This window comes from Corvus moneduloides, chromosome 21, assembly GCF_009650955.1.
Source record: "Corvus moneduloides isolate bCorMon1 chromosome 21, bCorMon1.pri, whole genome shotgun sequence".
NCBI lineage: Eukaryota > Metazoa > Chordata > Aves > Passeriformes > Corvidae > Corvus > Corvus moneduloides.
The window spans coordinates 10,288,675-10,308,216 of record NC_045496.1 but is presented as its reverse complement, the minus strand read 5'-3'; the positions used below and the strand labels follow the sequence as shown (position 1 = coordinate 10,308,216).

Genomic DNA, 19,542 nt, shown 5'->3' with positions numbered 1-19,542 from the left:
CCCTGGTGTGGGGATGGTCACAGCTCAGCCCAGGTGGAAAGATGGACATCAAATCACAGAATCATGGAATGGATTGGGTTGGAAGGGACCTTAAAACCCATCCAGTTCCACCCCTGCCATGGGCAGGGGTACCTCCCACTGTCCCAGGCTGCTCCAAGCCCCAATGTCCAGCCTGGCCTTGGACACTGCCAGGGATCCAGGGGCAGTCACAGCTGCTCTGGGCACCCTGTGCCTATGTCACAGCACGATGCCTGGATTAGTTTTTAACTCCAGGCCAGGAAGTCTGACCTTGGATCAGAAGTTATCTTCTTTCAGGAATTACCAAATGCATCCTCCTCACAAACCTTTCCAACCACCCCGGGGTTCTTTGTTGCACTCCTGTAGTGGGAAGGGGTGCTCTGCTCTGCCGGGCAGGACACGAATTAAGGATGAAATCAAACACAATTCGGTGAGGACAAGGGCCTTGTGCAGTGCCCATCACTGCTGCACCCTGAGGCACCTGTTGCACAGGGACAGACTGAAGAGCTGCTACGTACTGTTGTTGGCGTTATTTCTTTGGAGCTGTGGTTTCCACTTCTCTTCAACCACGGGGAGAGGTGACCTGGGCTGGCTGGAGGCAATGTTGTTCTCATTGTCAGCTGTGAGGCAAGAGACAGGGAGGGGTTAAAAGCACAAAATAATGCTTAAAGCACAAAGAAAGGGAAACTGCTCAGCATTTACGTAGGGTTCCTTTAACTAAGGGGACGATTACCTACCACACTCTGTGGCTTTCAGTGAGCTGGCACAGCATCCTCAGGGACCCCGAAACTGTCTTTGGACTCACAACCTGTCACTTCCCAAAATGTGCCTGAAATGTGCCACGTGTCTTTCTGTGCACCAGGACGTGGATGCCACCAGCGCACCCTGAAGAATGTCTCCTAAGGAGCTGCAGCTGCACACCCGCAGGAATGGAAGCTCAGCCTGACTTGGGCCATTCATTTGCTTCCGAAATGAGGTGGAAAAGACACTAGTCCTTCTGTTCCCTCACTGCCTCTTCCTGCTCTGCAGGTGGCTGCCCTGTTCTCTCCGGGAAGCACTTTGGTTTTCAAGCTGTGCTCAGCTCCTCTGGATCTAAGGGTCTCATTGCAATCTTCAGATCTGGTTTCTTCTCCGTGAAGAGCCAGGGCCCAGCTCCTCTGGGGCTCTCATTGCTGCCTCAGACTGCAAACACAAAGCCAAAGTCTCTGGAGTGTGACCAAAGACCACCCTACCCTGAGGCTGCAGACACCAAGTGCCCCCAAAGTCTTTGTGTTCGTGCTCCCATTTCTGTGTGTGGACCTGGGCCGACCACTTTGGCTGCCAGTCTGATGGGATCTTGTAAGGAAATGCAGGCAAGGTCAGTAAATTCTGTATTGTATCCGTGTTCTTTCCTCTCCTGTGCCCCAAGACCCTCTCCCCACCCTCCAGAGGAAATTTTCTAGTTCTTAGGATGCTTCAGTATGAAATGGTGCTGTGAAACAGGCTGTGAAGGAACATTACAGTGCACAATGAAATGGGCTGGAAGAGGAAGCAGAAAGATGGAGAGACTGATGACCAGGCTGAGCAGAAGGATGGAAATCAAAGAAAACAGAACAGGTCATTTGCTCATCACAGTTGGACGCATCTCACCTAATTCTGGACCTCTGTCAGACACACCTCTCTTTGAGGTGGCCCATTAGGGCTCCTTTTACACTCGGGGGTGCCACCCATCCACTCAGGCAGAACTGGATCCTCTTGTGGAGTAAGAATCACCGTGGTCTGAACTCACCTGGAGTCACTGACTCTCCACTGATTTTACGGGGAGTGGAGGCTGCCCAGCTCAGGGGACAGCCCCTGCAGCCTGGGGACACCAGCACAGAGTGCAGTGACCCTGCCCTGTGCTGTGAGCAGTGCCTTGAGGCACCCACAGCTCTGCCAGGCTGCTCTGGGGGGCCAGGACATACACGAGAGGGGAGAGCTGCTCTCCTCCATGTGTGCCAGTGCCCTGGCAGAGCAGGGAGACCAGCAGGGGTGTGATGGAGCTCCAGTGCTCTCCTCCTTACAAGGCCTCTCCAGTGTGAGCAGCTCTGCCCTTCCCTGCCCATCGACAGGCACAGGCTGCTCAGTTATCTGTGGGCACTGCACTGGCACAGGCTCGGTCAACACCTCAGAGCAACCTGGGACATGAGAGACCCAGGGCAGCCTTTGGGCCTGCCTGGGGCCTGTGTGTGCCCAGGGAGCTCCCTGGCCACGCTGGGTGCCCGGGGAGCACTGCCATGCTCAGGCTGCAGCCACAGGTTGGGCTTTGCAGAGCTGTGAAGAGCATGAGGTGCCCCAGAGAGCACCAGTGACCAGGTGTGACACATCAGCTGTCCCCCAGCACCTGCCAGACTAATTGCTCTTGAACCAATGTCACCAGTGTCCTCAACTCCAAGCACCTTGGGTGGGCAAAGGAAAATGTTGGATGTTGCCTGCTAACTTTGCTCACAGTTCAGGCCTTCTTTGTCTTGGTGAGGGATGGGTAGGGGAGAAACCCTCTGTATTTCCTCACCGTAACTCTTTTATCTATTTCCTGATAATAGGGGATTTATTATATACAAATACCTGCTGGCATTCAGTGTGGCATTAATGAGATTTGTACATTTCAGCCTCATCTTCCTTATCAGGCAGTCTGTGAACTACACAGATCATGGTTCTTTAATTTTTCTTCATGCCTCCAATCCTTTAATCCAGGTTCAGCCTAGTCCTCCTTTTGTTTTTTTAGGCCTAGATTGTAGGAAGGGCATTATATAGCAGCACTTGACCTGAACAAAATACTCTAAAGGGAGTCAAAGCTGTATATTGTTCAGTGTAATTACAGAACAAATTCCTCTGCCTGGTGTTCTGCTGTTCTATTTCTGCCTTTCAGCACCCAATTTACATTCTAATTGCTTCTTCTCACTGTGTAGCTGCTTTATGAAGCTATAATCTCTCTTATTACCTTCCAGCCTCCGGGCTCAGCCCTCTGAATGACTCAAGTGCCAGTATGTCCCTGATTTTGCTCCTGGAGGCCAGCAGCACGTTCCCTGGCTTCTGTCCCTTGTGAGAGGGGTCCAGGGGAGGCAGCAGAGCCACTGGAAGAGATCAGCCCTTTGCATTCGACAGGACAAACCAAACTGGGCTCCTGAACACATGAACTGAGGGAGCATTTGACCCATACAGGCTCCTTGGCTCTCTGCATCCCCACAGCGAAACATTCCCTGAACCAGGGATAAAGCACTGCCATGCCTTGTCCCCAGTCTGCGCCTCCTGTGCCACCAGTTCTGCTGACACTGCCGAGTCCCTGCACTCCCAGAGATGCTGAGGCAATGCTGTTGCTTGGATATGGAAAGCCCAGAATCATAGACTTGTTTAGGTTGGAAAAGACCTCCAAGATCATTCAGTCCAACCATCAGCCCAGCCCAGCACCACATTCACCACCGACCCATGTCCCCAGGTGCCACATCCGCATGCTCTTTGAGCATTTCCAGGCATGGTGACTCCACCCCTGCCCTGGGCTCGGGGTGCTTGAGAACCCTTCTAATCTAAAGCTCCCCTGGCACAACTTAAGGCTGTTTCCCTCCTGTCCTCGTCAGTTGTTCCCTGCAAGAAGAGACCGACCCTCACCTCACCTCCTGTCAGACTGCAGGAACGAAGTGCTGCCAGGGCAACTGCAGGCCCTGTGTGCCTTCCCTGCTGTCTGCTGACACAGAACACCCAGAGCTCGACACCCACCAATGCTGGCCGCAGTTCTCCTGCCTCTCCTTTGGCTTTGCCCTCATCCCATAGCAGCAAACGCCGCCCGCTCGCTCCGGCTGCACACGTGGAGGAAGGGGAGAGGGGTGAGCACAGGGCTGCCAAGCACCACACCCAGAGATGCCACGGGAGGGGACAGTGGCTTTCACGGGGCACAGCCTTGGTGGCACCTGCAGAAAGCAGCTGAAGAAGACAGGGACACGCTCACTGTCATTGCACCAGTGAGACTTCAGGAGGAGGCAGCCAGGCAGAGGAAGGGACTTGCAAACACAGCAGGGAACAATGAGAAAACAGAGTTTACCAAGAGTAATCCAGAGCTGGGCAGAGGGGAATTACCCATTCACAGAGCTCTGCTGACGTGACAGGAGCCAGACCGCAGACACTGCTCCCTCCAGCCCTGTTCTGTGGCCAGAGTAACCCAGGTGAAAGATCACAGGACCACAGACTGGTTTGGGTTGGAAGGGACCTTAAAGCCCATCCAGTGCCACCCCTGCCATGGGCAGGGACACCTCCCACTGTCCCAGGCTGCTCCAAGCCCCAATGTCCAGCCTGGCCTTGGGCACTGCCAGGGATCCAGGGGCAGCCCCAGCTGCTCTGGGCACCCTGTGCCAGGGCCTGCCCACCCTCACAGGGAGCCCTCAGCACCACCCCCGTGGGTCACTTGTAAAGAAGAGAGAAGGAAGAAGCTGCAGGGAGCACTTGCTTAAAACTTGCAACAGCTCAACCCTGCCAGTGAGCTGCCCTTGTCTCCTTGGACACCTCAGCCCCTGCACTCAATGTCACCCAGAGCTGCAACTCAAAATGCTGCATTTCAGGACCAGAGCCCAGAGCAAGAACAGGATGCTCAGGACACAGTGTGGAGGCAGCAGGAACTGCCATAGACAACCAGAAAGGACAGACCCAAGGCCAGGGAGTGAGGGCAGCCCTGCCAGGGCAGAGCTCCACTGATCCTCAGGGTAACACAGTCCCATTACTCCACAGGAATGCCCCGTGCTCTAACAGAAACACAAACTCACACCTTCTGCTCACAAAGCGCTCCAAAAGCCTCTTTGTAACATTATAGAGATGATAAATAAAGTAGCTGCTGAACAACACACAGAGCCTGCACTAAGATTTGCCAACAGGAACTGAAATGGAATAGAGGAACCTCATGGATGAAGAACTCAGGTGACACTATTAAAATTAGGACTGGAACTAAAATAGAGAGCAAGATAAGAACTTTGATTAACATTATTGTTACAGAATGGAAAATATGCTTTTCCTCAAGCCTCTTGTCCTCCTGTGCCACTCTCCTCAGGGCCTGCACTGCATCTGCATCTCAACAGAGCAGCCGTCTTTTGGAGAATACAGGTCTGTCAAAGGGGATTTAATTGTTCTTCAAACTGTGCTAGTTCACTTGAATTTTTATTCAAGAGGAGAAAAAAAAAAAAGAAAAAAAATCTGCCAATATAAAATTAATTCTGTTTCTGCATTTTTGAATATATTGAATGCTGTCTTTGAAACAGCTTTGGCTTTGAAATTTTAAAACTGTCTCTTATGTATCAAGACAGGAAACAAAACCAGTGACTTAGAAACAAAGCACTGGAATGATTCCTAAGAATTCTCATTTGTAGGTAGCTGAGAGGCAACTGCTGAAATGGCAAATTCTTCTCCCAAGAACACATTTCAGTCCTCTGCAGAACTCCAGGAGACACAAGCACAGGACAGGACTCGTGTGGGCAAAGGCTCTGCTGCCCTGCGAATGTTTTTGGTTTGTTTGCTTCCATGAGAGCCACCCCTTTGGCACAAGGCGGGATTTAACCTGCTGTAGGAGTTTATGCAATGAGGATTCTCTGGACAAAGCCAATGGGGAGTGTGATGGGCTCTGAGCTAGCATGGCACATTCCCTCTCTCCCTACGGAAAGGAGCGATATTCACAATACAGCCTGAGCCTATGTGCTCCAGCCTTTGAGGGGTGACTTTGTCTGTTGCAGGTGAAATGACTGGGGCTGTGGGAATGGGGAGCACTGAGGACCCTATGGACACACATCGGGGTCAGCACCAGGCAGCAGCACAGAATTTAATTCTCTGCTTGCAGCGAGTCGAAGTGCCCAGCTTACCTGCATGGGACTGCATGTGCTCCAGGAGATTGTTATAAAACTGGAACTGGATTCCACAAGCTCCACAGGTGTAAGGCTCTGTTTGGGAGAAATCAGTTCAGAATAATTACACAGAGTCTGCAGGGAAGCAGCACAGGTGCATACCTCAGCGTGTACAGCCGTGGGGCCGTGCCCCTGGCACAGCAGCTCCGCAGGGAGCGGGATAGGGCCGGGCATGGCTCTGCCTCCTGGGCTGGGCTGGGCTGGGCTGGGCTGGGCAGCCTCCTCCTGCTGCACTCCATGGCCGGGGGCACAGGCAGAGCACAAGGGGAAGCACCTGCTGCCCTGTGTGGGCATCTCAGGGATCTGCACAAGGATTTCTTCGGGAGGCTGCCCACCGGCCGGGGCCTGCTCTGTGCAGCCTGCCTTGAGCACATCCCTGCTATTTTAGAGCCTGTGAGCAAAGCCTGGTGAATTTATTTTACATCCAGTTCTGTCAAATTCCAGTCTCTGCTGCCTTTCCTGAGTGAGACAAGGAGCACCGGCTTGTGACAAGTGCTGTAGTCAGAAGCTGGGGGTGGAGCAGTGCCATGGGGGAACTCAGCTGAGGCTTTGTGGCTGTCACCAAGCGCAGTGAGACCAGGGACTGGTGAGTGTCACAGGGCTGGGTGGCAGCAGGACGCCAGGGAAGCAGAGGTGGAGGGCAAGAAGCACAGGAACCAGGGCTGTGCCTGAAGGCTGAGAGCAGAGCAGGAGAGCCATGTGCCAGAGCAATGTGGATGAGCTGGAGCGAGGAAAGAGCTGGGTGCAGAGCCCCCTCGTGAGCTGCAAGATACGTTTAGCCCTTTTCTATGTTGAAAGTGCATTTTTTCCACTGAATTAACCTAACAGCAAATGTTTGCAGTTGTCTGTTTAAACAGTATCAGTAGAGTGCAGTGGCTGACAGATGTGATCTTGAACTATGGTGCTGGGATATGGCAATATTGCAGTTTGCCTCTGGCCCTGCAGCCACACCAGCACTGCCCCCTCTCACACTGGGGCAGCAGAACGGACAAACACATTTGGCACATTAACAATTTCGGATACAAATGCCTGGCACACACACGGAGCAAGGTCTGTTGCTACAATATTTCAGAAGTCTAGACCTAAGTTCAAAGCAAAAAACATATTCTGTATCAATGAATAAGCAGAAGCACCAGCACACAGGATGAAAGAACCAAAACCCAGGGAAGCACAAGCCTGCCTATACCCTGTGAGAAATCTATCTGAGGTAGCAAACCCCAGAATCCACCTCAAGGCTACAGGAATCCGTGAGGAAAAACATAAAAGAGAGCATGAACAGTCTGTATAAGCTGTACTTTCATGCTGTGAGGTTAAACCTTTCCCACAGAGCCTACAGCCTCTGAAATGATGGAGCCAGCTCTGCCCAGAGTTGTACTCAATGCTTTCATTCACTGTTTGCTTGTGATGCTGCTCCTGGGCTTTGCCGTGGCATGGAAGGTTGGGAACACAGTACCTAAGTAACTGTGCTTGTGAAAAAGAGAGAAGACTTGGGCAGCTGAGTGGCACACAGGGATTTCAGGCCTTGAGAATTAACAGGGACTGGCTGTCTCTGCTGAAACCATCAGCAGTGAAGTACATGTGGTAAAATGCCACAAGAGGTACAATGCAATCTAATTGTTCAGGCTTATTTTTAGTTGTCAGAGAGGAGAAGGCCCCCTGTGGGTGCAAACCATCCCTCTTGGGTTCGTACATCAATGTCAGTGACCTGTGTTACAGACACACCTCTGCTCATGGAGCCCAGACTGCTCAGATGGAAACATCTCAAACCAGCGTCAAAATTAACGTGTGATTCATCTATTGAAAGCAGTCACACTTCCAAGAGCCTGCTGCCTGCTGCTGACAGGCCCCTGGCAGGTCAGAGGAGCTGTGTGAGCCCTTCTCTCTGCCCCTCTGCTCTGCTGGAGCCCCTGCCCCTCCACCAGAGGGGAGGACAGCCCCTGCTGTACTCCCAGTGCTGCAGCAAGGCTGCACGTGTCACCCTGCAGTCCCCTGGACAACGGCAGCTCTCGTGTGCCATTTGAACTTCATCTCAATTCTGAAAGCTGCCCCTTCTGTTCTGCTCCAGAAATGTCCAACTTTGGAAAAAAAATCACCACCTACTTCCAAAAGCTGATTTCACATTCTGAAAATGCCAAAGCATTTTCTAAATAATTCTGAGACAAAGACACACGGAAGTCTAAGTTCACCACAAATGAAAATGAGTTCACATTAAAACTAAGCATAAAATTTAAATTCACCCAACAATTCCAAAGTCTTTCCCAGGACCAAGGGAAGGGATGCTTGGGAGGATGTGCAGAATCCCTGTGGGAATGAATGAGCTCACTTTTCTTCCCAGAGCTCTCTCAACCCTCACACTGCTGAGCTTTCAGCTCCTGAGCCCCTCATGCTCCACAGTGCAGACCTGGGAACAGTCAGGCTGGCTGGAAGGAGGGTGGGATGTGCCAGAGCTAGAAGAGGAAGAGGGATCTGCAAGGTGGAGAGGAGAAAGAAGCAATCTGTATCCCAAACCAGGGAAAAGTCACTGCTGGAAAAGAACTGCTCACCTGAGCTGGTAAATCCTCCTCCCTTTGATTTCTCCTGCAACTTAAACTGGAAAAGTTGTCAAAAGTGCTCTGCACACCCATGTGAGCCCCACCTGTGCCCCATTCTCCTTCCTGGGAGCGCAGCCCCCCTGCCACTGCAGGACCTCTGCTCGTCCTTCCCATGGGGAATTTCAGCTCTTCCTTACTCAGGCTTAGGTTTATGCATCCACTCTGTTGCCTTCAGGTGGGCTGAGCTCGGCAAAGGGCCCCCAGGTCCCCCCTTGGGTGCTTCCCCCAGCAAACCTGTCCTTCTGCTCCCAGCTGGTGATGGTACCAGGGCAGCTGGGGCCCCTCTGTGCTGCCCACACAAGCCCCTTGTGCTCGTGGAGGTGTCCTCTGAGAGAAGGTTTCAACCAGCAGCTGTTGAAACCTCTTCAGTGTCCTGAGCCACACAGAACTAATGCTCACATCTGGTTGCACAATTTAAAACATCTTTCCCCAAGGCTATAATTAGACACTTTTATTAGTGCTTTACCCAGTGAGCAAGGCCCCAGAGCAAGGCAGCAGCTGTGTGAGCCAAGGCGGAGGAAAACCAGTGCCTGTGCTTAGGTTAAATAAATCACTCTAATTCCCATGTTAACTCTCATTGCCACATCTAAGCCAGGGAAAATAGCAGAGCCTGGTCTGAAGCCAGGAGTGAACAGGAGTTGAGAGCTTTAACAGAAAGTTCCAACAGCAAGTGCCCTGAGGTGCTTGTGCAGAGTGACAGACACCCAGCAGGGTGTCACTGTGGCTCAGCAGGGACAGCCCCCCCGGCTGCTCTTTCCTCAGCAGAAAAGCCCCACATTTCAACACTTCTGTCCACATCTTGGTGAAAAACAAATGCACAACAACTGTGAGGAAAACTCCTCAGCATTTCCACCCAACGTTTCCACTGGCATTAGCTTCACTAACAGCGTAACTGCACCTTCCCTTTGACACAAACCCTTGAAACAAGGCAGGAGAACCAGCAGCAGGCTCCTACAAAAACACCAGCACACCCCAAAATCAGTGGAAGTTTCTTGAAAACAGAACTTCTGTCACTTCCAGCCAGCTCAGACAGTAAGAGACAACAAGGTGCTCTGGAGCATGTTTGGAAAAGGGAGTCCCAAATTCACCACCCTTGTCAAAAGGCTTGGCATTAATTGGATTTCTCTTCCCACATGAACTTGTGTTCTCAATAAAGCCCTTGCTTCCCTCTCAGCTTTGTAAGAGGAGGAAGAACACCTGTCCTCCCTTCCTGTGGCCCTGCTCAGGGTGCAGCATTCAGGGCTGCCCTGCATCACCAGGCTGGCACAGACTGAAAATCCCCCTCAAATCCCAATGCAAGCCGAGCAGAAACCAAACACCCTGGAAGGCAAAGGAAGAAGCCCCACCTGCTGAAAGCATCAAAGCCAAAGGGCAGAACCTCCAGCAGAGACCACCTGTGCACCCATCCCAGACCTGCTCTCCCTCCCCTCCTGCTCGCTGCCTGTTTCTCACCCATGCTCCCAGGCCACAGGGACCTGGCTCTGTGCAGGTGTTTACTGAGCTGAGCCACGATGACAAGTTTTTCTCTGTGTAAATGTAACTTAAATATGGGTTCATTTTCAAATCTTGGTTTCAGAACACATTCACAACAAACTCCCTGAAGACCGAACACGAAGCGATTTGGCAGCCCCAGACTGCATGGAAACACCCTGGAGGATTTGTGTTGCATTTAAATCTGACACCAGAGCCGCAGAAGTGAGGCATTTTATCTTTGACACCTGGACTCCTAATAAAAAAACCATTTATTGATGAAAATTGCTCAGAGGGCAGGGCAGCAGGGCTGCAGGAGGGCAGTCCCTGCCTTTTGCACCACAGACATCCATCACACTTACTTTGTAAAAGCGGGAAAGGATTTGAAATCAGGGGACTTGCGGTTTCTGCAAAAAAGAAAGAGATTTAAATATTGAGACTGGCAGAGACCTCGCTGCATTCTTCACAGCTCTGCCTATCTGTTCCCTGCTCCTTATCCCTACTCCACACTTCCAGAGTTATCCAGGGCAGGATGGGAGCTCCATTTACCACAAAATCCAACATGTCCAGCTGTGAATTTTCTCTCCCTTGCTCAGTTTCTCATGGCCAGGGTTCTGCATCTTTCCCGTCCAATTTAAAACGTCCAGAGACTTTAACACACACCTAGTGCTACAGCAATGGAAAAAAGGGGGGAGGCCAGCAAAGAAAAGCCACGGAGGCAAGAAACCCTTTACAAAGGCTCTCTTTGGTGCTGCAGATGCAAATTCCCAGTTCCACCATGCAGCTTCTTTAAACTGAAGCTGGGAAGGAAAACCAGGGTGTTCCAGCCTCCCTGGATGCCAGAGGAGAGAGTTCCTAAGCAGCGCAGTTACTGCAGGCTGAGAATGCACATTTCCTATGCAGCACACCTTGCCTTGCCTCTCTGTAAGGTGTGCCTGAAAACTGGATGCTGGCTGCCCCTTGGGCACCCAGGAGCTGTCTGCATCCAGTCCCCAGTGCCCTGGGGCAGAACCAGCGACCCCCAGCACCTCAGACCACGTGTGGTTTCCTACAGCTCCCAGGTGAGGTCCTTTAGGGTCAGACCCCTGCAGAGGGGCAGAAATCATTAGTGTTAAATATTCAGTCATGGACTCAGAGCATTTCCAGAAGGGCCCCAGGTCCAAGGCTGTGAGCTGGCACATCCGTGGCTGAGGCTCTCGGGGCTCTCTGACAGACCTGGCTTGGTTTCCTTGGAAGGAAAACTGCCCTCGTGAACTGCATGGGTCAAGCACAGTGAGCCTTCCTGCTGGACATCCCAACGTGCTGAGGACCTGAGCTGCTGAACAGGGCTCCAGGTGGCAGGGCCAGCCAGTAAGGAATGGAGATGAAAGCATGGATGATGCTTGGCAAAGACATGACCAGACAGTGCTGAGGAGAGGGGATGCATGGGAGGCACCAGCTGGATACAGAATGCTGCTGATCTCTTAACACGCTGTGATCACCCAGCAGTGCTCTGGGTGCTCCTGCAGCTGCTGAGCTCGGTACCTGGGGCAAGATCTTCACTAAAACAAGTCCCTCACCTGGCCCTGCTGAGCAGCTGAACAGGGCAGGCTCCTCCAGGCACCATTCTGTGTGTCCTTGGCCCCTGCTCTGGGAAGTGCCCTGCCAAAGCTCACTCAGTGGGTGCCCACGGCATCGTCCGTGGCTCCAAGCACTCCAGGGCTCTTGCAGCAGCACGGGAGCTTTTGAAGGGCAAACCCCAACTTGATCGTCCCCCCAGAAGAGAACCTGATGTGGAGCAGGCACAGAGCCCAGCAGTGGCACAGAGCACTTCAAATAGCCCAAGGAATTCTCAGCACCACCTCTGGCTGCTCTCCAGCCAGAAGTGCTGACACAGTGTCCTCGTTATGCTTGCCTTCCTACTCACATGGAAGCCACTGTCAGTCTGAAACAGCAGTTCAGGTACTCAGTACAACACTAGTTTATGTGAAGGAAGACTCTTAGGATTTTTCTGGTCTTCATATTTATAATGGGACAATTTTTCCTCCATGCACTGTCACGTCCCTGCTACAGCACAGTCACTTCCACTAAAGCCACCTATCCAGGCAACAATGATAGAAATGCCAGAGTTTGAATGATTAACGCTAAATCACCTTGCACTGGGAACTTGTAATCTTTCCCCCCACAGATTCTCCAGGCAAAATGAGAGTTCAGGTTTTTCTGCCCACATTCTGTTCTCTCGGGGACCCTTCTGGCCATGCCCTGCCCAGCCCCAGCGCAGTGTCTGTGCTTGCAGCCTGCAGTCCCCAGTCCTATCCCTGGCTGTGTGTCCCAGTTCTGCCGAGTGCTCCTTGCCTCAGTGCTTTCATATGGATTGCCTCAATTCTTCCCTGGTATCCCAGCACTCTGGAGCAATTGGCAGGACATCACCCACAGGGACTGGCTGCTGAGTGGTTGTTTTAACTCAGATATATTTCTTCCTGTCTACAAGTTGCCTGTTCAACATGAGAAGTCTGGAACAGCTTAAATGAATGTGGCACCAGAAATAAACAGTTCATTCCTAGAAACCTCAATTGCACACAAATGCCCAGTGGACACAGTGACTTATTTATGCAACCAAGCAAAGTGACACTTTCTTAACTGAACCTCTCCCTGTGTGACTCTCACTCTCCTGGTGAGAACTGCCCTCAGCTGCTGACCCTTCTTCTGAGCACAGAACTTCAGGCAGCTTGGAAAATGCAGCTCTGTCTATTTGTGCAATTGTGTTGCCCCACCATCAGCACTCCCAGTGCTGTGCACAAAGTGGGAGCTCACAGAACAACTCCCCCTTCCCCTTTTCCTCACTCCTCAAACTTGGCCATTGGCTCTCCCAGCTCCACGGAGACTTGTAGCAGTCACAAACCAACCACAGATGAGAATTGCCAGATGAATGTTAATGGGAGCTGTGTTTGTGCTGACAGAGCCTGCCAGGCAGCTGGGTGCACCTCAGGAGGCAGAGGCAGGGGGGCTGGCTGTGCTAATGTCACACTGCAGTCACTAATCAAGAATTATTATGCCCCAAACACTAAAGCTGCACTCACCCACCAAAAATGCTATCCTAAAAGTCCTGTCTTTCCAGCAGAAATCCCCCCAGATGGGTTATAGAATGACTGGACTACAGGGGATGAGCAGAAGGGGATGTACGGCCACACCAGGGAAGAAAGCCTGCGATTTCTGAAAATCCACCTATCCATGTTTAAAATCTAGTCCTGTGTCCTTTAAATCCTGACAAGTGGAGATTCTCAGGCTTTTCCAAGAATTTTTACTCTAAATCAAATGTAGGACATCAATTTTTTTTGGTCTCAATCTCATCGCAACTCGGCACGAACTGATTCAAAAAAAAGAAGACATTTCCATTGACCCTCTCCCCAGTCTGGAATAAACAGTGCTGGAAAGCAAAGCTTCCCTGTGTAAACAGGAATGAAAAGCATTGACATTTTAAAACTGTAAATGCTAAAATTTGTTGCACTGGAAGTTCTGACAGTAATAGTTCCCTAAAGCAGCAGATGAAATTGAGATGTATTTATACAGCTTAAATCAACCTCAAAAGTTCAAAATATTTCCCAATTCCCTACATAATTTAAACTGTTCTCTTTCACACTCATAACATTGAGCAAGTTCAGACTTCAACAAACACTGGCAATTCCAATTAGATTTCCCCTTTGATGGCTGTATTTGAAGGTGTCGAAACCAAAGAGCTTTTTTTCTCCTTTTTTGCTTTTAGTTTTCTTCCTGGATTCTCACAATTTCCTTAATCCCTCTCAGCCTTCATTTCACAAAGGAGTCATCCACAGTGCCCAGAACAACGGCTCGAGCTGCATTAGGCTGCAAACACTTGCGTTAGAGATGGTTACTGTTCCTGAGGAAGGTCATTGCCCCTGTCTGGAGTCAGAGGAAGGGAGACCCCGGGGAGATCCCAAAGCCTGGGAGCCCTGTGGTTACCGAGGGCACCAGCACAGGGCCCAGCCCCCGCCAGAGGCTCCTCTCCTGCTCCAGCCAGGCATGGAGGAAGAGGAAAGTAGCAACCTCCACTGTGGAACACAACACTCAGCTCAGCCCCTTCCTGGAGATTTCCCTGCCCATGCTCAGGCTGATCATCACTGCCTCTTACACTGCACAAGCTGGCCTGGAAATACTGTTTGGCCTCTTGAGAATTTAGGCCAGAAAACCCCAGCATGCGTCGAGACTCGGCAGAACAACCCCCACCAGGGAGGGTTCCCTTGGAAGCAGCTTTCTGGCACCCTCAGGAATAACAGCTTCTGCTGTTCATCCCAGTGAGCCAGTTCCATGCTTCAGGATCAGGCCATGGCATTGCCTGCTGGACCTGCCTTAGCTGAGCAGAAGCTCCATGTGACTTGGGACCTCTGCTGCCTGTGCTCCCTAGGCAGCACAAGAGAGCAACTGGGACATTTTAGCAGGATGCTATTTTTAAAGCACTGTGAAACTTCCAGGTTTCATCAAAAAGCAAGTTCAAGCGGCTGTGGAGACCCTTTCCATGAGTAGAAAGGACACTCTCCAATCATAACATGGAAGACAGCTCGAGTCCTTCAGCCACTCCCCGTCTCCATCCCACCCTGCTGGGAGGAGACACGCCTGGGACTCCAATCAGCCCCAAAGCAGTGCTTGCCCTGCAGCACAGAGCTGCTGTTTTATGGGCAAGTGACACAGATAAGGATGCCAGGTACCTGCATTCACTGTGACAGGGACTGGGGTTGTGCACAGGGAAGAGACATTTGAAATCCAACATTTCCCATTCTGGGTTCATTCTTATTCCCACTCAGGACTCCCTCCAGCACTGCACCCCAGTGGATTTCAGGTGGCTTTGGTTGCTGACCTCCCTGCTCTGCCCATCCAGCCCCTCACTCCAGACACCCAGGGGTCTGTGCCACTGCAATCAGGACGCTGACACAGGGAAAAAGGAGAATGTCCCCAGCTGGGTGGCCTAAAAAACTCCTGCTGCTCTCTTTGGCATCTCTGTATCTGAGCCTGTGACACAAAACTCACATCCACAGAGAGCAAGAGCCATCCAGCATTTAACAAGGCCAAGCCCCACAGCTCTTGGCTGCTCAGCTGGGACCTACATTTACCTCCCAAAGCTGGTGACTGTTCCTCACAGCAGCAGTTTAGTGACAAGCAAACAGCAGATGGGAGTGGGAGGACGGAAGTGTCCGTCCTTCTGTCATTCCCCACCACATTATCACCACCTGCTTCCCTGCCTGGGAGAGATCTGCTGGCTGGAACACAAGAGAGGACAAGCCGACAGTGCCAGAATCACCCAAGAGCTCCCATCCCACACGTGACACTGAGCCACATGGTGTTTGCCCCACCCACTGAGACACAGCCATGGGAACAAGGAACATGGGGAGGCAAGGACGTGTCAGCTCTTCCAAAAGGCAGCTACAGAGAGCTCTGCTGGACACCTGAGCACACAGAGCTCTCCACGGCCTCTCTGACCACCAGTGACACTCACAGTGACTGGTGATGCTCACCCAGGCTGCTGTCAATGAGGTCATTGGGATTCCTGAGAACTGGAAGGAATAAAAGGAGAAACGGCTTGGTGCAAGGGCTGGAAAACAGCACTGAATGGGACACGTAGGAAGCAGCACAAAAATGGAGCCAAAGGGGGAAAACAGGGCTGGGGAAGAAAAAGAGGATGCAGGATAGATAAAGGAAGGAAAAAGGGAAGAAGTTTATACATCCCCATGCACCAGCGTGGATTTAAGGAGCATTTCAGCTGCTTAATGCAGAAAAGAACGGCTTCCAACCAGAGCCCAACTCCCCTCAAACCAGTCCTGGGCAGCTCACTTGAGTTCCTCAGGTTTCCTGGCTCACACAAAGGTTTAGGTGAGTACCTTGCAACTCCCCTGCAGCCTGCCAGGCCCTCAACTGAGCCACTAAAATAAACTGACACAACACATGGTGCAGACAGAAACCCTCCTTACAGGGAAACGAGATGAGCAAATCACATGAAACTTGCTACCCAGCTTGTGAGAATTTCTGGCTTTGTTTTGGTTTTTGCTGTGAGCTTTCACTCGTGGTTTAAATGTTACAGTCCAGATAGAAACAGGTTGAGGAGGATGAGTGTGATGTGAGCTGGTACAAGGAGATGGCAGGGAGAGTCTGGGAGATGCGTCACAGCAACTGTGGGTCAGTATTTAACAGTTCAGAGAGAACCGAAGTCTTGGACGGTTCAGTACAGCCACTCTGTGTTTCCTGTCAGTGCTTCCTGGACCCCTCCCATGCTACAGGTTCATCTCCCCTCCTGCAAAACCTGACAAGAGCAGCCAGCAGGTTTTACAATGCAGCTTTCTTGGCTTCAGGAAGGAGCTGTCTGACAGGAAGGAAAACATTTCTGCCCTTCCTTTGTTGGCTGTACAGGGTTTGACAGGAATAAAAAAGGTACAATCTCAGGCTGCTGCTTTCCAAGGGCTCCAGAGGAGTCAGGGCCCCAAGTGGTGTATTGGCATTTACAGATGTGCACTTCAAGGCTTTGAAACCCTTCACGACACTGACAGTACCCACAGAAGACAAGACATGAGCTGCTGAGAGGCAAGAGCCACGTCCAGGGCTGCAAGCCAGGCTGGGCTGACTGACCAGGGCCTGGGCAGCCCCAGGGACTCCTGACTGCCCAGCAGGAACAGGACTAAGGAGTACAAGGGCCTGAAACACGGAGACAAGCTCACCTGATGGGTTCTGCTTACACCTCTTTTCTTTAGGTTTTTCTGTCCCCGAATGACCAGCTGCAATTGTGGTGAATGATGGATTAGTACAGGGTTGTTCCCCAAAACACAATATGCAGTATTTTAGCAACAAACAACATTTTTTCCCATTCCCCATCACCCACTTTGCTACCACACGTGGGTTTTCCACATCACTGCTTTTCAACAGGGTTCCAAAAGCCCCTTACTTGCTTCTGAGGCAGATAAAACCCCCAACAGACACTGTGTAACCTGCTCCAGGGGGATATCCCAGCCCTTACCTGTCCATTCCAGCCAGAGGCACTGCCAACACCATATACTCTGCTTCTCTTGGATGGGGAATGGAGGGAGGCCAGGCCTTTCTGCTGGCACGTTATTTATCTCTGCAGCAAGATGCTAAAAATACTTTTCATCTGGCCTGTCACTTTTGCTCCAATTAGGGAGCATAAGGAATGGTAGTGGCCCACTGGAAGGCTGGGCAATAGACAGGCAGGATAAAAACCTTGTACAGAAAACTTTAAAGTGGTGGACCTGAACAAAATTGTCCAGGCCAGTGGTTATGTTCAATTACACTTGGACCTAACACTGCAAGGAAACTGCACAAGCGGAGGGGATTTTCATTTCTTCTAGAACATGTATTTTGGTCTCACATTCACACAGCTGGTTCACTGTGACCTCCAGGCAGTCAGTCCACAAACAGCTGGACATTGGCTACAGTGACCTTTAAATAAACTGTCACACTCAGCATCACTGTGAGCTGCAGACTGCTGCTCTATCCACAGTCCTCAAACTTCTGCTGGTTGCAAATGTCTTTGCTCCACCAGGACTGCACTGAGACATAGACACAGCACAAGACCTGCTGGATCTCCATCCATCATTTCTCCACATCTTGGCTCCCCTCTGAAAAATCTATGCTCAAGTACCTGGTCCTTGGCAGCAGGATTCCCACATCACCTGTCTGACAGGGCTGGAGTGCCAGGAACCTGGGGAGGAGGGAGAATAAGGCACTACCCCAGGAGGGCTGCCTGCCTGTGAGCTTAAACAAGGTATCCCATAATACATCAGCATTCCCTGAGCACAGCTGAATCCTGCTTGGAGAGGAACATGGAAGCAGCAGGAAGGGGTGGTCACACTTACCACTGGAGTTCTGGGAATTGCTGTTTGTTTCTTCAAAGTTGTTCTGCGCTTTGCCCTCCACTCTTCTGCTGAAAGCACTTTCTGCTGGGTGGAGAACAAAGCAGGGATGGTGACTGGTCAACACTGGATGCAGAACCAGGCAGACAGGAGGCAAGACCTGCTCCTGTGCCACATAATCACAGTGCCTGAATACAGCAGAAAGGTCAAATACCTCATTTTGGAGGCAAATGGGCCAGATTCAGTGAAGGGATAACAGGTGGGTATTTTTCTCGAATGCCTTCTGGCTGAGGTGGCCTGGATTGGCTCTTAGGGAGCCCATGAACACCAGTCCTGACTGAACCAGAAAGGTCATGGCTTCCTCCCCTGCAAAAAAACCCAACCCTTATCTTACTCTTCCTTAAGGCAACAAGCAGCCCTTAAAGCCTGTGAGCACAGGTGACCAGTCTCAGACTGAGCTGGGGCCTCATCACCACACCAAGGTGTCACCTACAGAAGCACTGTAGGTGCCAGCTTTCCTTGTGCTTCCCAGTCACCTGCATTCCCTTCCTAAACACCCTCCTGCAAATGTTGAAGCAGAGGCCTGAAGGGTTGTCTCGGGACCTGCCCACCATGTCTGGAAAAGCTGTGGAAGATCCTGTGGCTCTGTGCTTCCCAACAGTGCCCCTGTTCCCAGAGGCCTCCCCAGGGCCAGGCAGGCAGGCCCTGCTCCTGGCACTGGGCAGCTTCCCAGTAACTGTACTGGGACGCCTCCTCCAGCGGGCACAGGTGGCTCCTGACCCTGGCAGTGGCCACAGTGTCCTGAGCCATCACTGCCCAGCACAGCTCAGGGGCCTCCCACCCTGCTCAAGCTGGTGTCCCTCAGCACAAGCTCAACAGTGCAATGAGCTCCTGTCTCACTTCACCGGGTTTGCAATATCTGGGCAAATGGATTTACTGCAGTGACTCAAAGGACAAACTAGAGATTAAAAATATGAACTGGCCAAAGCAATGTGTGTGGCCTATGCTGGCCAGAGCCCTGCCCTGCCCGCTCCTTCTGGAGCCCATTGTCACCCGAGGGGCTCACGTGGACACGGCCTGGCCTGGCTCTGCTGGGCTCAGCCTGCAGACTGGGCAGGGCTGGGGGCACAAGTCTTTCATTCAGGAGTGATTTCATTCCTGCAGACCACTGGAGTGGTCACACTGCTGTCAGGACTTGGCAGAGGCCCCTGGTCCCTGCAGGCTCCCAGGGCTCCAGTGTGGCTCACGTGGGCTTTGAGGCTACCAGAGACCTGAACTGCAGGAACAGCCCAGCCCACAGATTTTGGCCCAGCCTGTCCTCAGTGGACCCTTCCAAGTTCTGAGCAGGCTTCTCAAACTCTCAATCAACTACACTCCTGACTCCTAAAATTCAGAAGAACATGCAAACTTGGTAACCAAATCAACTGAAACAGAAACACATAAAACAGGGCTGAAAAGGAACTGGAGACATTATCTATCCATGCCACTTGACAGATAAATAATAGGAATGAGAGGCATTAAATATCAGGAAAAAATCAGATGGTGACAAAATGGTTTGGGTCAACCCACCCCTCCCAAGAGACCCAGATTCAAGTCCTGGCTTATGTCACAAGTGGAAGTGAGTTGGGGGTCTCCAAAGATATTTGTAAAGAATTTGCATGGTGGTTTTGCCTTCATCCCTTAGCTTCCCCCCCAAAAAACTCCCCCAAGTCTGGCAGT

At 51.5% G+C, this 19,542-nt stretch overlaps 1 protein-coding gene across 13 annotated transcripts in view; it reads right to left on the bottom strand.

Moving 5' to 3' along the window:
* Positions 1 to 19,542, bottom strand: part of ZNF618 (zinc finger protein 618) — a 133,586-nt gene that overhangs the window by 9,055 nt on the left and 104,989 nt on the right. For 7 of the 13 annotated variants that reach the window (XM_032131202.1, XM_032131206.1, XM_032131208.1 and 4 more), the window contains 5 exons: positions 17,827 to 17,910; positions 16,675 to 16,731; positions 10,336 to 10,380; positions 5,871 to 5,948; positions 537 to 638 (listed from right to left, as the gene is read on the bottom strand). In XM_032131202.1, the coding sequence (XP_031987093.1) occupies positions 537 to 638; positions 5,871 to 5,948; positions 10,336 to 10,380; positions 16,675 to 16,731; positions 17,827 to 17,910 (366 nt within the window). The remainder of the gene's footprint in view (positions 1 to 536; positions 639 to 5,870; positions 5,949 to 10,335; positions 10,381 to 16,674; positions 16,732 to 17,826; positions 17,911 to 19,542) is intronic. The other 6 variants (XM_032131201.1, XM_032131213.1, XM_032131212.1 and 3 more) reach the window with 3 other exon arrangements.